This window comes from Rhinolophus ferrumequinum, chromosome 4, assembly GCF_004115265.2.
Source record: "Rhinolophus ferrumequinum isolate MPI-CBG mRhiFer1 chromosome 4, mRhiFer1_v1.p, whole genome shotgun sequence".
Lineage (NCBI taxonomy): Eukaryota > Metazoa > Chordata > Mammalia > Chiroptera > Rhinolophidae > Rhinolophus > Rhinolophus ferrumequinum.
The window spans coordinates 28,064,381-28,082,457 of record NC_046287.1 but is presented as its reverse complement, the minus strand read 5'-3'; the positions used below and the strand labels follow the sequence as shown (position 1 = coordinate 28,082,457).

Genomic DNA, 18,077 nt, shown 5'->3' with positions numbered 1-18,077 from the left:
ATTATAAAATTGTGACTACATATCTTAGATTATATTTAGAATTAAGCATTATTTTTTAAATAGTGCCCACAGACAATTCCGCAGTTTTTAACTGCTGTAGTTAGTGATCCTGCAAATTGTCATTAATGCTTCCATTTAAAAGCCAGGATTCACAGGGCACCTAGCTGTGTCTTTCAAAACTCCTGCCAGGTAGATCCTGGATAACCAGAGGCTCAACCAGGCTGTCAAAAGTTTTTTGGGACTGATTCAACAAATACTAATATAGCTACGACGTCTACATTTATAAAATGTGTGACTAAAAAGTTAGTTGTTCACTGACCCTCTTGCCAACTTCTAGGCATGTTCTTGTCTTCTTTATGTTATAATCAAATGCTATATGTTCACAACTGTTATGAAAAGGACAAAGAAGAGGAAAAATAACAGGTAACTGAATACAGTGAAAGGAGCGAATGGAAGATGGTAGCATGTAAAGGGAGAGAAGGAAAAGGAGTCGTAATGTATGAAGCTAGCAAGCTGGGCTCATTCATTGAAGGCTGCCCAAATGTCTCTTAACTTACCTGGTAGATAAGAATGTTTGTTTATTTACCAACCAACCCATCCAGACCACTTAGTAGTAAAAATGCTGGTGATATCTTAAATGTGAAGACTTTAAAAATATTTGTTATAGCATCTTTGAAGATAACAGAATACATTTGCATTTTCTGTAGAAATATAACAACTATGCCTATCAGGAGCTTAATAAATTCTTGTTTTTAATTATTCATCTATTCATACCTTTTCTTAAAAATCTAAATCCTGACCCTTATCTGAAGGGATGATTTTATTGCTGACTCATTTAACTTAATCTCAAAAATGCATAAAAGATGTTATAGAAAGAGTTTTAAGGAAAGAGTAAAAAGATTTCAGTTAATTTCTTTTGTTTGTTTTTTGTTTTTTAGGATCTGTGGTTGTGGTTCTGGAGAATCTGGCTGTGCTGTGTGTGGATGTTGCAAGGCTTGTGCAAGAGAGTTGGATGGTCAAGAGGCAAGACAAAGAGGAATTCTGGATGCAGTGAAAGAGATGATACCTTTAGATCTTCTGTTAGGTAATTTGCTTTACTGTACTAGACATCTTGCCCTCAACTCAGTAATTTGGATAGCTTAAAAAATTTCTATTAGGTATATGTTAGAAAATTAAGATAGTTAATTATGCAATATTGCTTTTATGGTAATTGACACTGTCATTAATTAAAGGATGAGATTCATTTTCTGTTTTTTCCTAAGATTCTTACAATAAAAATAACTTGTGTTTTAGACAGTTTTGTTAGCTTTTACTTTCCCGAATTTCATACAGTTCTCTCATAGATAATATGTGTGTGTGTATGTATGTAGATTATATATATCTATATATATATATATACACACACACACACACAGAATATATTTATTTATTTATTTATTTATTTATTTATTTATTTGTTTTCCCCCAATCATCTAGCTGTCCCAGTACCCGGGGTTAACATTGAAGAACACCTTCAGTTACGCCAAGAAGAAAAACGGCAGCGAGTAATCAGGAGACACAGATTAGAAGAAGGAAGAGGTAAGATGTAGCTGCAGAGAAAAAGTCTATGAAAATTTGTTTTCTAACCCTATACTGAGACCACTGAAAAGTTTGCAGAATAGGCTGAATTGGTAAGAAATACAAATTAAAATTAGTGACCTTCTAGTAACTCATGAAAATAATATGAAAATATTCAGGATGTTTACGATTGTGCTGATAACATACGTTTAATTTAGTAGAATATTTATAGCATAGCATATAGCTGTTAAAAAATAAAGAAAAAAAAAGAATTGTTGCACCATCTGCCAAGCATCAAAAACTATTAGTAACTTTTTTAAAAATACGAATTTTAATAACTTTCCTTCACCCAGATTTTGGACTCATCTATTTCGCCATAAACAAGTTTAATATAGTATTTTATTTCCTATTTTCCTGGTCATTTATAATCATCACTTGGGCATAGTCCTATGTCTCTTTATTCCAATCCAATGCATAATTATGCCTTTATGTGTCTGATTTTATTCTGGAAAAAGCTTATTCTGGTTATGTACAAGAAGGGTAAGTTGGAGAGTCTGCAGGTTTTAATTGCAAAGATTTATTATATTTTCCTCATTATTTATAATCATTTCTCAGCCTAAAAATGCATTTAATTGTGGTTGTAATAGGTATTTTAGTATATATCCAACAAGCAGAGATAAATATAAGTATTACTAAAGCTGTTTTTGTTCAGTAGAACCTTTTTTGTAAGAGTAAGACAAATTATTATAGAGTTCTGTGATTTTATTCCTCTGCTCGGCAAAATGTTGATTAGAAATAGTTACTGATATTGTAAATTTTAAATACTCAAAATGCCATGGTCTTTGATACATGAAATAGAACCTGTTACCCACTTAGCCATCGGCATTCTTTTTTTGAATGTAAAATGGAATAAGAAGTAAAATATATAGCACACATGGTACATTCTATTTTTATTAAATTTAAGTTGTGAAACATATGCTTGGAACTTAAAGATTGTTCTTCATAGTACCTTACAAGCAATGTTTATTAATTGATACAGTGAATATTTGCAGTTACTTTGGCTTTGTTTACATAAAAGTATTGACTTTAATAAGATTAATGTATATACTGTCATTATTTACATAATATAAATATGTGGGGAAGTTACACATTAAATATTTTGTAGAAAATTGGATAAAAGTTAAGTTCTATGTTTTTATGACATGTTAATTGAGTGGTAATTCCTTAATGATATGATTTTCAGTGTATCTTTTTACTATCTGTTTTTTCTTTTTTGGACGTATTAGGTAGAATTATATGAATTGACCTACAAAACCCAGCAATTGCTTATGTTTCTACCAAAGTATAGCAAATTCTTATGATGACTTTAATCGCTTGCCTAATGCTGTATACCTTGTTAATCTTTTTTCTTTCTCTATGAAAAGCTATTCTTCTCTAGCTAGTATATTTCTGCATATCAGAAGTAAAAGGACATTGATTTTGCATTGATTATTCAACAAAACTTTGTGATTGTACAGTGCCATTTGTTTTAAAATGTGTCGTAGACCTTTAAAACAAACTCTAACCTTTTAAATGTTAAAGAAAACCTCCATTTAAAATTTTATAGGACTTATATTATAGTATCTGACTTTATAAACACAGATTTAGGTTCCAGGAAGTTGGTGTGTATTTTGTGACAAATTAGTTTCATCTGCACTCCTCAGTATATACAAACACTTCTTCAAATTACTGGTGCACAAAAGTTTTGTCTTATTTTTATTTTTTGGTTGAGCTCTTTCTTACACATACCATCCTCTTTCATTTTTGTTAAAACAAAATATGTAGTAAATTTCTTGACGGGTTAAGATCTTTGTTATGGACCTTAATTATGGCAGTTGTTGCTTTGCCTGCTACTGAAATTAATTGAAATTCATGCGTAGTAGAACTATGTCCTTGCTTTGTAGTCACCATGGTTACTGTGGAATCATGCATGTGTTTCAGTTAACACAGTACTGTGCAAGGAGAAGCCTGCTTGTACATTTTATTTTGTAAAAATAACTTTTAAACAAGAACTTTTTTCCGTTTTTGAAAAGTCAAACTTCAGATTCTTATTCAGTGACTTTGGAAAATCCTTATACTATAAAACAATATAGTGATATGATACTTTTATGATCTTTATGTTCCTTCTCAACACTCCATTATAAGCAATTTTATAAGAAAACAAATTTTTATAAGAAAACAAAATGTACACAGAGATATACCCACATTTCATAGGAAAAAGCTAAAAAGATAATTATTAAAATGTCAATAGTTGTTTTTACTGAAAAGTGAGTTTATAGGTGATTTTTATTTGGTTGTTTACAATTTGTTTCCTAAATGGTTTCCAATATATGCATATTACTCTATAAACAAAATACGAGTTATGTTTTAAAACAAGCCATTGTTTTTAAAAAACATCGTCTAGTTCTAAGGCATTTATATTTTACCTTTGTTCTTTAAAAATTGTTTTATTTTAATTGGATGGAGGAATCTCTTTCAGGTACTATACTTTTCAGTATTTTAGGGCAGTGGTTTTTCAAGTGATCTCAGCGGGACCAGCATCACTTGGGTACTTGCTACAATTGCCTGTTCTCAGGCCTCACTCCAGACTTACGGAATCAGAAACTTGGGGAGCAGGCCCAGGAAACTGTTTGAACAAGCCCATCAGGTGGTTCTGATGGTGCTGATCTATGAGAACCACTGCTCTAGGGCAGGCAGTAATGTTCACAGTTTGTTCCATGAACCTCTACGTAAGAATCAAGTGGGTCAAAGGAAGCAGAATTTCTGTGTGATGTTCCTGGATACAGATTTGAATCACATGCACAGTGTTGCATGGGTCTTGTTTGGCACCTTGCTAGTGACCATCGTTGGTCCTGTTTTGTCCTCAGGAGGAACAGGAATGTCAGACAAATTTTAGCGCTCCAACTGCCACACATCTTGTCTTTTTTTTTCTTGGCCTATACTTGTTACTGTCTATTTATTATTGATTGATTGATTATTATATTTTATCTTCATTAGATTTACTGGGATGACATTGATTAGTAAAATTATACAGGTTTCAGGTGTACAATTCTGTAAAATACATCATCTATATATCACATTGAATGTTCACCACCCAGAGTCAGTTCTCCTTCCATCTCCATATATTTGACCCCCTGTATCCTTGTTACTTTTTAGATACTTACAGTTTAGTAATATGTTAGTAATTGGCTTTTACCTATGTAGAAATTTCAGAACTTCAGGATTACATTATGTTAAATCATTTTGCTCATTTTATCTATCTCATCCTATTTATGAAGCTTGGGTTGTGTCAAAGTTGATTAGAATTTTAGGACCTCACTCTTATACCGTGTTTCCCAGAAAATAAGACATAGCCAGACCATCAGCTAATGCATCTTTTAGAGCAAAAATTGATACAAGACTTGGTCTTATTTTACTATAAAATAAGACCGGGTCTAATATAATATATGTAATATAATGTAATATAGTATAACATAATATAATAATATATAATGCCAGGTCTTGTATTAATTTTTGCTCCGAAAGATGCATTAGAGCTGATAGTCTGGCTAGATCTTATTTTTGGGGAAACACGGTATTAAAGCTTTGTTCAGTGAGCCTTAGGCCTATTGATGTAATTTAGCTCCTGTTTATGACACAAAGTCTCTATAATGGAATGTGCTATTGAAACCCCAAAAAAGCAGTCTTATTACTGCTTTTTAATAAATTTGGAACTTTGTCTTCAATTTTTTATGATATTAATCTTCCACATACTATTTTTCTTAAATACAGAGTACCAAAAAAAATGTATACACATTTTAAGAAAGGAAAAAAACTGTATTAAAATTGTAATACTCAATATATACTGTAAACAAAAGACGAATACAAGTCACGTTTGACTTCTGCAATTATAAGTGGTGCTCAAAGTGGTTACCAGTAACATAATTTTAATAGTTTTTTCCTTTCTTATAATGTGTATACATTTTTTTGGTACCCTCTGTATATAGTCAATAATATTCATTTACAGATTTATTTCAATGACATTTATGATAGCTTTTAGTTTGTGGTAACTTTCAGATTACATAGGGTTGATCGATGTATAAATTCTCTGAGAGTTGTATTAACTTTATAAGTGAAGTGTTTGTTCAGTGGAATTTTCAAGTATAGCTCTCTTAAGTCATTAGAAGGACTACTGAGTAATTGTAGCAATGATCTTATCTTTAAATTCCTGTCAGTGCTGTATTGTAAGAAAAACTAAGCTCAAATTAGCTCCCTTCTTTCTTTTCCCCCTAAATGTCAGATCAGAGTTTCATAATTGTGAGCAATAGATGGGGTGAGCTCATGCGTATATCTTGGTTTGCCTGGGACAGTCCCATTTTATCCCCACTGTCTGGGCATATTTCTTAATAGCGCCTTCAATAGAATCTCATTTGGATAATAAGTTATATTATTATCCAACTATATAGCATGGTGGTTAAGGGCATGGGTTCTGAAGTTAGACTTTGGTTCAAAGCCTGGCTTCTTAATTTTTACTGGGAATTGAACCACCCTAAACCTCAGTTGACCTTACCTTTAAAGTGGGGATTACAACTGTACCTACTTAACTAGGGATGTTAATGGGAATTAAGTGATATGTATGAAAATTCCTGACATGCTACTGAGCTCTAAGTAAATGTTTGATAATGATGCTAGTCCTTGTAGGCTATTCAGTTGACTTCTCTTCTTCCTGGATTTGATTCCTGGCCTTGGCTTGATTGCTTTTCTCACAACGTTGGGATGGTAATCACAAAACTTCGGTTATTATTAACAAAATCCACCACAGCACATGTAGAATAAAACAGATTCCATTTTCATAGAAATACAATCAATTTACCATAGTTACAAATTAGAATGCAAAAACAAATTTATTATAATTTGTCTCTCTAATTTCAAAGTAATTGAATTGTTGTTGCATTATCATTTCACACTGTGATATAGTATTCTGTTTTTTCCTCTTAATATTATGTCAGAAAAAACTTTTCGTACTTTATTGCAATGCCATATTAAAGTAATACAGGAGTTCAGGTCAAAAGATTTCCACAAACCTATCCTTTAATTAAATTATTGTTTTTATTTCACTGTCATCTTCTAATCAAGTTTTACACATTTCTAATTGCACCACTGACTGAATTTTATGTTTTGAATATTTGCTTAGTTGCAGTATATACATTTTTATATGTTGCTAGTGTTTTTTCCTTGCCTTGCCATTTTCTTCCACCAAGCAAATGAGATTTAGTCCAATATTTATACTTCCATGTCTTAATCCATTATAATATAATTATGGGTGGATATCTATGCATGTATGAAAAAACAGTCATATGTTTATTTACAAAAGTGATACTATATTATATATACAATCTTTGTAACATCTTTTTTTTCATTTTACAATACACACACTAGATCAGTAAATATGGATCTACCACATTCTACTTAGTAGCTATATAACATTTCATAATATGGCTATACTTCAGTTTTTTCAACCGTTATTTTGTTGATGGGCATTCAGGTTATTTTTCAGGGTTTTGTATGTTTTGCTATAATAAATACTCTTAAACTTCTAGCCATATGTATCGGATATATTGGAGTTTTTGTTCGTATGGTAGAGTTTCCCAGAAATAGACTCTCTGGGCCAGAGACTGTTTATGTTTTAAATTTTTAATACATGTTTCAAGTTGTTTTTTAAATGTCAGTTTGGAATTTATCCAAACTAATGTATGAATGTGGCATTTTCCTCTAGCATCACCTGTATTAGTTATTCTTACTAATTTTTGCAACAGTTAACAGTGTTGTTTCTATCTAGTCATGATAGATAATATTCTTGGTGTTTAATAGAATTGGTGCTGCTTGTATGTTTTGTGTATACTTAGAGACATAATTAAAGTATACCTTTTCTACCAATTTTTTAATATTTAATGAAGGGTACTTTGGTATTTAATTTTACATATGTCACATTTTATAACAGGGCAATAGTTTCATTTTGTTCCATTGTGTTCCATGGTTAGAAAAATTCATTATAGCTGAAGATCTATAGAGAATCATGATGAAACTTGTTTTAATTAAAAATGTTCAGTGCTCATATACTGTCAGTTTTCTTTTCAAATACTGGTAACTTCTCAACTGTCATATGTAAGAGTGTTTTGAAATTTGCAGGCATTTTTAATGTTGCTAAAACTCAAGGAAGTTGTAATTCTGTTCTATGAGAAAAGAACTGAAATTTTAAGGTATAATTTAAAGTTTCTTCTCCAGCTAAATGATAATGGGGAAAAGCAGCTTTAAAATTTTATTTAAATTAATTGTGTATACATTTTTCCCTTGAATACTATGCAGGGGAAATAACTGTAACCTATATGAGTATGTATTTGTGTATGTATGTATAAGTTCATAGTGGAGCTTCAGAAAGAAATGATTTTATGACAGATGGTTAATGATCCATAAATGTTATTGGGTTTAGATTCCTGGGATTCTTTAGCATAAATGAGAATCTCACTTTATCCGTGTTCCTGTTTTTGTGTATGAGGTTACAGACATTATGCGCAAAATTATATTTGCCATGTTTAGAAAATCAAATACAACTACAATTCTGTCTTTATAAAACAGTGATTTTCTATGTGTGTGTGTGTGTGTATGTGTATCAGATCAGAGTAATTTTTTGTGTCTGTTTTGTGTTTGGCCATCTTGTTTTCTTACCTCTATGACAGAATGTAGTTAAGTCAAAAGCATTTATTTTGGTTTTGTAGCAAGAGTGGTATGTATATTTAATCTTGAAGACCTTGTTTAAATTTGATCATTAATATAAAAATTAGTTGTTTTTTGGTACATCAGTAGGAAAGGTATCTGTTTTTAATGAATGCATGCTTTAGTAAGTTTGAAGCTATGTTAAAATATTTGTAAAATAAAATTTGTAAGATGAAATATTTTATTTATTGTAATTATACTTTCTTATTATTTATTTGAGACCGTTACTCTCTGATCATTTTATAACTATAAAAGATTTTTGCTATGTAACTATAAGATATTAAAGATATTTAAGATACTAAAATTGTGTATAGAATGGTGAACAGGTTATGGTTGGGGGTGGAGGATTAACATGGGGGATTTGGGAGAAAAGTATAATGTCCAAAACAGTAAAGAATAAATTTCCATGCTTTTTAGTTTGAATTATTTTTGTTCATTGTAGTGTTTTCATTTTGTGAGCTTTTCTATGCACATACAAAATGTTTCTCCTCAGGCCCCCTTGTATTTGCTGGTCCTATATTTATGAATCATCGAGAACAGGCTCTAGCCAGACTCAGATCCCATCCAGCACAGCTAAAGCATAAACGGGACAAGCACAAAGGTATTTGGACTTCCTTATCAACTAGGTGGGATACTTTCCCAATTTCTTCCACTCATTTGAATTTTGTCTCTGGGAAAATGCACAACCCTAATTCTTCTACTTTATTTCTGTCATTATTATATAGCCTGAGGAGAAAGAACATGTTGAAAGTCGTACTGTTTGTCATTGACTATCAATTTTATTTCATTTTTTTTTTGTTAACTTTAAGAAGACATTTTTAAAATATATCTTTTTTTTTCCATTTTCAAATTCAATAATGTTAATGGAAGGTGGAAAAAGTAATAGTTGCTTTCTGTTTTTATCCTTTATTATCTGTTCTTAGATGACTACCATCTGGCATTGTACTTTGTTTTTAATGCTGTTTGTTTGCTTTAGAATTAACAAAATTACTAAATTCAGTGTATAAAGTAATAATGAGTTGACTTCTATGACGCTTTTCCATTGTTTTAACATTAAAGTTTATATACACAATACACGATTTATTTGATGTTTGAAGGTCAAATCTGATAGGTGTAAGCAAAGACTGAGTTATGTTGACCGTAGTGCTCAGGAACTGTGAGAGGTCTCAACAAGTCTGGAACTGACTAGGAATCTGTTATACACAGTTCTTTGAGGTATAAGAGATATGGATTAATTTAAAAAATTCCTAAATCAAGCTTATTTTCTTTTAAACCACAGATTATGGGTCAACTAAAATCAGGAAAGTATTTCATACAGATAATTTATAAATTTATATATTCTGCCTTGAATCCTGGCTGTGAACCAGGCCTCTTTGACTAGTGCAAGTTACAGTTACTATTTTCCTAAATGTTTAAGGTAAATTTCACCAAATAGAATAGAACGTTTTAAAAACACATAGTCCACATAGCCAAATTAATCCAAGTAATGTTTTGTGTTTTATTTTTTTTTTGCTGTAAAACTGTATAATTATAGACTAATTTTATTTTTAAACTTTCACATATAATATATTATAATCATTTTATTTGCTTCTATCATGTTATCAGTTTGCCACTCAAAGCAAAAACACAAAACAGACAAAAATTTCTGTTTGTAGTAAAAGCACACACAAAAAGAGTACTACTTATTTTCTGTAGAATTAAAAATTGAGAGTATTTTAAATCTATTGTTATTAACCTAGTAAAATTTGTGATTGCTGTATTTACTAAGTGCTCTATCAATACCATAAATATTTAAATAAGGAACAATATTTTGGGTATGCTATGTAAATTATTGTAGTTATTGCCAGAATCTCTGATCTCATATTTTCTACTATGCCACTGTTAGAACAGATTTTCTTAGTGTCTTTTTCCTCCCAAGTATAAAACACTGAAGTTTTCCTAATACTTTACCTGAGGTTAAATAATTCACTTTTTCATGAAACATTTTAAAACTTTTAAAGGTCCATGTTAGTATCTATGGACAAATATCTTCATTATTCCACAAATTTAAAATGAAATGCTAAGTGGAGACTAAATTTGCAAATTTAAAACAGACAATGTCACATTGATTAGCTATAGAAATTACTCAACAATAGTTACATAATAGCCTTATTCCATCTCATCTGTCACAGGGTTATTTGTAGTAACCTCTTTGGAAGGACTTATTTTATAGTAGTATAGTGTAGGTCCAGTTTTTTAAAATCAGATTTTATGGTTTTATTGAGTGAAACAATTTAATCTCTTTACCACGAAAATTTAAGTTTAAAGTGTAAGCAATGGTGCCCTATTTTATAGAGTATTAACTTGCCAGTTACTAATTTCTGTGCACCCACAAATTCTCTCCCCCTTAACGCCTTTTACATTCATTTTCCCTGTCATTTAATCATCTCATCATTCACTGCTTTTTACTCTTGCTACATCTTTTAATAAGTATTTTTTTCTAAATATGTTTTTTCTCTATTTTCTTACCCTATTTGTCTTCCACTGAGAAATTTGTTATATTGTGTTCTGTCTTACATTTAATTATATTGGTGGTATAAATTGTAGGATGATAATAGTTAAAATTTCCTAGAGTATGACTATTTTGTTTGGATGTGTGGAAGGTAAGAACTGTGGATTTATTGTTAACAAGAGTGAGTTCTAAGATGGAAAGTTAGAGAGCTTCTGGATGATTGGAGAGAATTCAGAGAAGGTCATGGAATTTATTCTATACAGGCAAATTTTGACTAGAGGCAAACTAAGAGTATGTAAGGCTGAATCAATAAGTATAACATCTAATTCATATAACATATAGTAAATTATTTTAAAAATGTAACCATAGACTATATTTCAAACAGACACCTGGGTTAACATTTGTTTCAGCTGTTCAGCACCTTACATAGGAAAAGATTTTAACACAGTGTTCCTACTTAGGGACATCTGAATTGTTCTGGAAACAGTCTTGATAGCTGTCTTGAAGTGACTGATGTGAAAACCCAGAGCAATTATAAACATCTGTGTGTTTCTTCACATCTGTTTCTGTTTAGAAATGGAAATATTATAGCCTTTGGAATTAGGCTTCAGTTTTAATCCTAAAATTATCATTTACTAGAACTGTGTGGCCATTCATAAATTTCTTAATCTGTTTGGCTTTCTCATTTTAAAAATAAGAATGGTAATTCCTAATTGATTATGTTGATATGAAATTTAAAATAAAATACAGATGAGAGTATATATAAATACATACATGTGTGTATGTATACATATATGTATATATGAATATATATACATATATATACACATATATGTATGTATATATATGTATTTTTTTTACAACTAGAAATCCTCCATGAACACTGGCTTTAATTCTTTGAATTGAATTGCTTTCTCTGTTAGAATTATGCTAAAAGTACAAAATTTGAGGTTTGTTAAATGTGTAATTAGTTTATTTTTACAAAAAGATTGACGTCAGTTATTTTTGGTGGTAAAAATGCATGAGTCTTGTTTTTGATCAAACTCCAAAACTGCTCTACCATTTATTACTTTGGGATGGTTACTTATTCCCTCTAAGCCTTAGTTTTCCCAACTGTAAAATGGAATAACAATACCTATGTTATCAGATTATTATATTGATTAAAGAAAGCAAAAGTAGTGAATATTGATTGAGCACTCTTCATACATTATCTCACTTAATCTTCAAGAGCCTTGTGAAGTAATGTACCGTTATTGCTATATTAATAGATGGCAAAGCTAAGACTTACAAAGTCCAGTGTCCAGTTGTCCAGTAAATAGTAGAACCAGGATTCCAGTCAAGCTCTCTTAGATTCCAGTGCCCAAAAGCACTTAACCACTTTACTATTTAAATTTTCACAGTGTTTATGTAGCACAGAATGTTTAGCAAATTATAGTTGCTACTACTTTGCTGTTTTATTTTAGTGATTTTGCTCAAAGTACTCATTGTGTTCTGTGATACTTTTTGTGATATGCATGACCAAAGGATTACCCCAAAAATGGTGTAGATTTAAATGAAAATTAAAGTTAAGTCATTTTGATACTGAATCCTCTTTTTTCTATGTGTGTACATAAATATATAAATAATGTATATATAACGTATATACACACAGATAATATTTTAGATGCATATCTATTAAAACTTTATAGCTATTATAGTTTCAATATCACATGAACTATGTATGAACATACTTATACTAGGGTAAATATGGATATGCTCATTCCTAAATGGCCATTTATAAGAATATTCAGACCAGCTATTTTTCCTACAAATCTGAGATTAATTTTATTGCTACTCATTAACACTTCACTGAATGGTAATGAGCTTGAGCAAAATTAATCTTCCTGAATTTCACTTGCTGATTCTTGGAATTCACACTAAATTTTTGGCTACTTATTAGGTACCTTTTTTCTTTGATAAACTTTTATAAATTTCTAAATTATTAGAATTATACTTTATTTTTTAACTGGCATCAAATACCAGCTACAGATTATATATATATTTTAAAATTCTGCCACTGCTGCTGTAATGATCAACCACCTCATCCCTGTTTATTTTTACTTGTAATAATACTTTCACCATTTGTAATAATTGAAAAACTATATAGATAACAGGTTTGTTTAGATGAACTCGAACAAAATGTTTCTAGTATTATTTTTACCTTTAAATAATAGCTATAACTCTTTTCATTACTATGGTTTTAATCAGTAAATTACCTGGCTTTTATTTCTCTTTCCCAGATTTTATGACTCTATTATAGGATTTGTATTTATATTTAATCGTTGACTCAAGGGAGTGGGCAAATTCCAAAGTAAAAGATTCTAACTAGGCGTCAATCCATTTATATAAAGTGGAATGATGCTTGTAATATTGAATTTAATTAAGTCTGGCAAAATCATCTGAACGCAATTTGTTTTCTGTGTTAAATCAGATTTGGTTTTAATAATTAGATATTTTTACCAGTTGAGATAAAGCTGTGAAATTTCTACACATCTGTCATCTTATTTACATTGTCTTTGGAAACTACTTATTTATTTTTGTATAGGCCCTTGTTTATATTTAACTATTCCACACTCTTTCCAAGATGAGAAGTCTTTGAACTAAGAGTATATTTCGTTTTGGATAGAATAAAACCAAATGCTCTGATTCTTTATTTTTTTATTTTTTTTTGTAGCCCATCCTTTCTTGCAGCTTTATTTGGCAAACCCACGTTAGATAATTTAGCAGAAGAGGAATCATATTCTCTATCCTATTTATAGTAAAACCTCTCACTAATTCAGAATTTATGATATTTCAGATGTAGTGTTTGTGATTTTTTTTGAGTAAAAAATTCAAAATAATTTCTTCCTCTGAATTTTCAGGGTCATACTTTTAAGGGGAAACCTGTCTAAAATCACTAGCTTTTCAAACCAAGGGCTCAAGAAATGAAGGATTCCTTCAACGTGCCTTCAACCTCTGGGTCCAGCAATTAATTCTTGTATGTTAAAGGACTTTTATGTTTATGGTACATTTTTATGTAATATAGGCCTATTTTGAATTACAATGTAGGTAACCACCTTTTATTTATTGTAGCATCTAGTTTAATCTATAATCTGTACTGCTTGAAGGTAATAAAATTGAATTTGTACTTAAATGTTCTCTGATTAAGACCTTTTCAGTATGTCATACAGGCCAACCCATTCTGTGTTATTCCGAATTAGTGAGGTTTTACTGTCCTAGTGTTATAAGGAGTTTAAAGCTTTTCAAAATGATAGTCATTTAGTTATAGAAGTTATGCTATAATTTGGGCCAGTTTTGTCTTACCTAATTATCACTAGAGGTTAGAAATATTAGATATAAAAGGATAATGTGAACCATGAAATGATTTGATGTTATTCTGCTTAGTGTTTTAAAATGGGCAATGAAAATTCAGAATTTAAAATGTGTCTATAGATCTACCTGTGTATCTGCATATTATACACATTTATTTAGAGTTGTTTTGGCACAAGAGAGTGGCTTAGACTAGTTGACCATTTGAAATTCCTTTTAGTTTTACATGTATTCAATGTGCAAGGAATTTGAATCTTCATGATATGGAGGTCATAGTCTAGTGATGTGTAGTTTTAGATGAGGAAAAGTAAGTTGTCTCCCTTATTTACACATTCCAAATAAAGGTTTTATATTATGGAATGTGTTGTTTTTTTTTTATGTTACAGTTAGAATGCCAGAATATTCAAAGCCAAATGTAGAAACCAGGGAAGGCCTAAAGCAAGCTTAAGGGAGGAAATGATAAGAAGGTAAGGAGTGAAAAGAAGAAAGGTTTGGTTGAGAGAAGTTAGCGGTTGTGAGCCAGAAGAAGGCCACAAAGCAGAATGGCTGAGGAGAGGTGGGACAGGAAAGATGAATCAGAGTAAGCCATTGAGCTATAATATAATGGATAATGCTATTTGGTGTTTATAAATTTTTTAAAGTTTAATTGAGGTTAATTAAATTCTGGTGGACAGAGTAGCCTTTCTGTGTTTGGCCTTTCAGCAAGGCCAGTGGGGTGTCCTCAAGCTAAAGTTGTCTTTGGAAGAGTCCCAGGTGTTTGTGAATCAACTAGAATTTTTTTTTTTAATGACTAGTACTAACAATATCACTAAGTTTAAATAATTGTTAAATGACTTTGCATGCAGTTATTTTTTGTGCAAACTAAATTTTTCCATATAAATTATTACATGTAGAATTTTGTTTCTATTTAATGACCTGTTTACATTACATAACTGATTAGCTTAATAGGTTTTATTCATAACCAGATCTTTGTTTTTATTGATTTAGTGATATTTACAAACAGAAGTATATAGTATTATCTTTCAAAATTGCTTCTTTGCAGGTAGATTCTTGATCTATCACTTCTAACAGCTGCAGATTCTTCTTGCTTGTTTCTTTTAACATGTTTCTCTTGTTCTTCCATAGTAAACTGATTTGAAATTTTATTGTGAAGATGAATAATGGCTTAATTACACATTGTAACACTTACAGATGGAAGTGGAGAACGAGGAGAAAAGGATGCAAGCAAAATCACAACGTATCCTCCCGGCTCTGTGCGGTTTGACTGTGAGCTGCGGGCTGTACAAGTCAGCTGTGGATTTCACCATTCAGGTAGCAGCTGGAACTTTAGGGTATAACGACATTTTTACAATTGTGCTACATCATTTGTTTGTTTAGTTTAGACAATGTATCTGTTCATTGTGTGTTAAAAGCTATCGTGTGGCAATCTCTCTCAAGTCTATTAAAGCTTCGTATTTATTACAGAATTCCTTTTAAAACCTTTGGCATGATGTAATGGGTACTTGTGCAGAGATCTGACTGTTAGTGTCTTCTGATGAATTTATAATTCAATTCAGGAAATTTCTGAAGAGGAAAGAATCCCTGAAATTTCTTTTAACTCTAGAATTCTGTGATTTTTATACTGTGGTCTCATATTTTGTTACTCAAAGAGAAATGTGCACCAACAAATTAATTTTTTTAATGTTAAAAAATAAATTCTTAGTAAAGTATTGCATTTGGGTTATATGGCTTAGGTTGTATAGTTAGCCTTTATAAAAATAAAAAAATGTTAAATTCCTTGATGCTAGGTATAATTCCTTATTTGATAAATCATTGACAGATATTAAAGTTCTGACATTTCATTGATATTGTACGTAATTAAATAGAGTGCAAATCTATCTGCTACCTATATAATTATCCTAGATAAGAGACGACAATCTTTTATATGGAGTTACTCATTAAAAAAATTTTACAGTTGACCCAAACCAATGTTTTATTAAATATGAGTGTTATTAAATGGAATTTATACAAATTTTAAAGTATGTATCATGAAAAATATTGTGTATTTTTATAAGCTATAAAATATTTTCTAGAACTAAAATCATATTTATTTCTTATTAAATATAAATTTGTGCTCAATAGCCCATTTGAACATAAATAGTGCTCAAAGTAGTAACAATTACACTGCTTTCAGTATGGTGTGATAGAAATATAAAATACATATAATGAAAAAGTAAAACTCTGTATTTTGGTTTCAGTGGTTTTAATGGAAAATGGAGATGTCTATACATTTGGATATGGGCAACATGGGCAGTTAGGACACGGAGATGTCAATTCCAGGTACTATAACTTGTTTGAAGATACTGTTTTCTTTTTTCTTCTTTCCTTATTTCTCTCTAAATATATATCTCTATACCTAAAATGGTATTTATACCACTATTTTATATAGTGTGGTCCCTACATTATTGATGGTTCTTGATTTTGTGGTTCAGTGCTTTTGTGGGGATAGATGATTTTGTAATTTCAGAAGAAAAGTTGATTTACATTTTATACATTTAAAATGTGAGTGATTATGATTACCCCAAAATTCTACTGTATTCTTAATAGTTACTGTCTTTTTGAAGGTTGTTCATGGCAATAGAAAGGACAATGAATATCCCCAAATTGCATTTAAAAAAATGAGTAGTAGATTTATTCATATTTCTTGATGTTGTCTGTTTTGAAATTTTGGTCTAAAATTAACAGAAAGTCATTGAAGCTTTTGAATACGTTTCAAACAAAACATAATGGTCTCTCAGAGAAACTGTTTTGACTTATTCAGCATAATGAAGAACTAATTGTGGTAAAGACTACTAGACAATTCCTAACATTCATTCTTTCCCATTGACTTGATGGTAGAGTTTTAGTTGGTGACATGACCATGCAGCTAAAGACTTCATAATTTTTCTACTTCCATTGCAGCCAGATGAGGCCATGTGAACTAAAGAGATAGGTGCAACTTTGGAATCCTGCTGTTAGAAGGGTGGGATATGCTTCCATTTCCGCTTCTTCCCTCCCAGCTCTCTGCCTGGAATCCATGCATGGTGTCAGGAACCGGGGAAGTCATCACAGCGATCCTAAGTGGGAAACCATGTATTGAGAATGGCAGAGCTGCAAAGTACAAGTAGTCTGGGCCCTTGACACCATGGAGCCACGTCAGCTCCTTGCAGTTGGATACTTAATTGAGAGAAATAAACCTTTATCTTGTTTAAATCCCTGTTATTTTGGCTTCCATTACAGCGGTTGAATCTATATCCTGCTAATATAGTGAAGGTGCTTTTGGTCAAATGTATAGAAAATCCATCTTTATTAGTTCAGTTCTTCCAAGAAGAAGATGCTCAGACAGGATTAGATGTGCAAAGAATTTATTGGTAGAAAACTTGTGTGAAAGATAGAAGGGAAAAAAGTAGAACTAGACAAGGAAAACCTCCAGACACGATGTAGGTCTGACCCCTGTTGGAAAAACAAAGAAGGAAAAAGGATAGAGTAGGAAGAGTCTAGATTATAGTGCAATTCTGAGAGAGTTTCAGCAAGGCCAGTGGGGTGTCCTCGAGCTAACGTTGCCTTTGGGAGACTCTTAAACTGGCAGGATGGGCCTGTCTTAATACCTTTACCGTGCTCAGCACAGGCTGTTAGCATCCAGGGAAAGAACGGCCATAGGGACCGAAAGGGGCAGCGTGGGGGGGCGGGTCAACTCTGTTCCCTGTAGCAGGTTGTCTTAAAGATCTGAGTGATGTGTGCGTGTGGCCTCCCACCCCTGAAACCAGGCTTGTTTATCAAGTCTGGAGATAATTAGGGCAGCTTCAGGCCAGACTTGACTCATTAATTCAGTTCGCCACAAGAACTTTCTTTCTTTTTGTCTCTCTACTCT

The 18,077-nt window shown here is 31.3% G+C and overlaps 1 protein-coding gene across 11 annotated transcripts in view; it reads left to right on the top strand.

Annotated features, from left to right (window-relative positions):
* Window positions 1-18,077, top strand: part of MYCBP2 (MYC binding protein 2) — a 248,084-nt gene that overhangs the window by 68,212 nt on the left and 161,795 nt on the right. For 10 of the 11 annotated variants that reach the window (XM_033105219.1, XM_033105218.1, XM_033105213.1 and 7 more), the window contains exons 16-20: window positions 939-1,084; window positions 1,477-1,578; window positions 8,843-8,950; window positions 15,380-15,499; window positions 16,426-16,507. In XM_033105219.1, the coding sequence (XP_032961110.1) occupies window positions 939-1,084; window positions 1,477-1,578; window positions 8,843-8,950; window positions 15,380-15,499; window positions 16,426-16,507 (558 nt within the window). The remainder of the gene's footprint in view (window positions 1-938; window positions 1,085-1,476; window positions 1,579-8,842; window positions 8,951-15,379; window positions 15,500-16,425; window positions 16,508-18,077) is intronic. The other variant, XM_033105215.1, reaches the window with a different exon arrangement.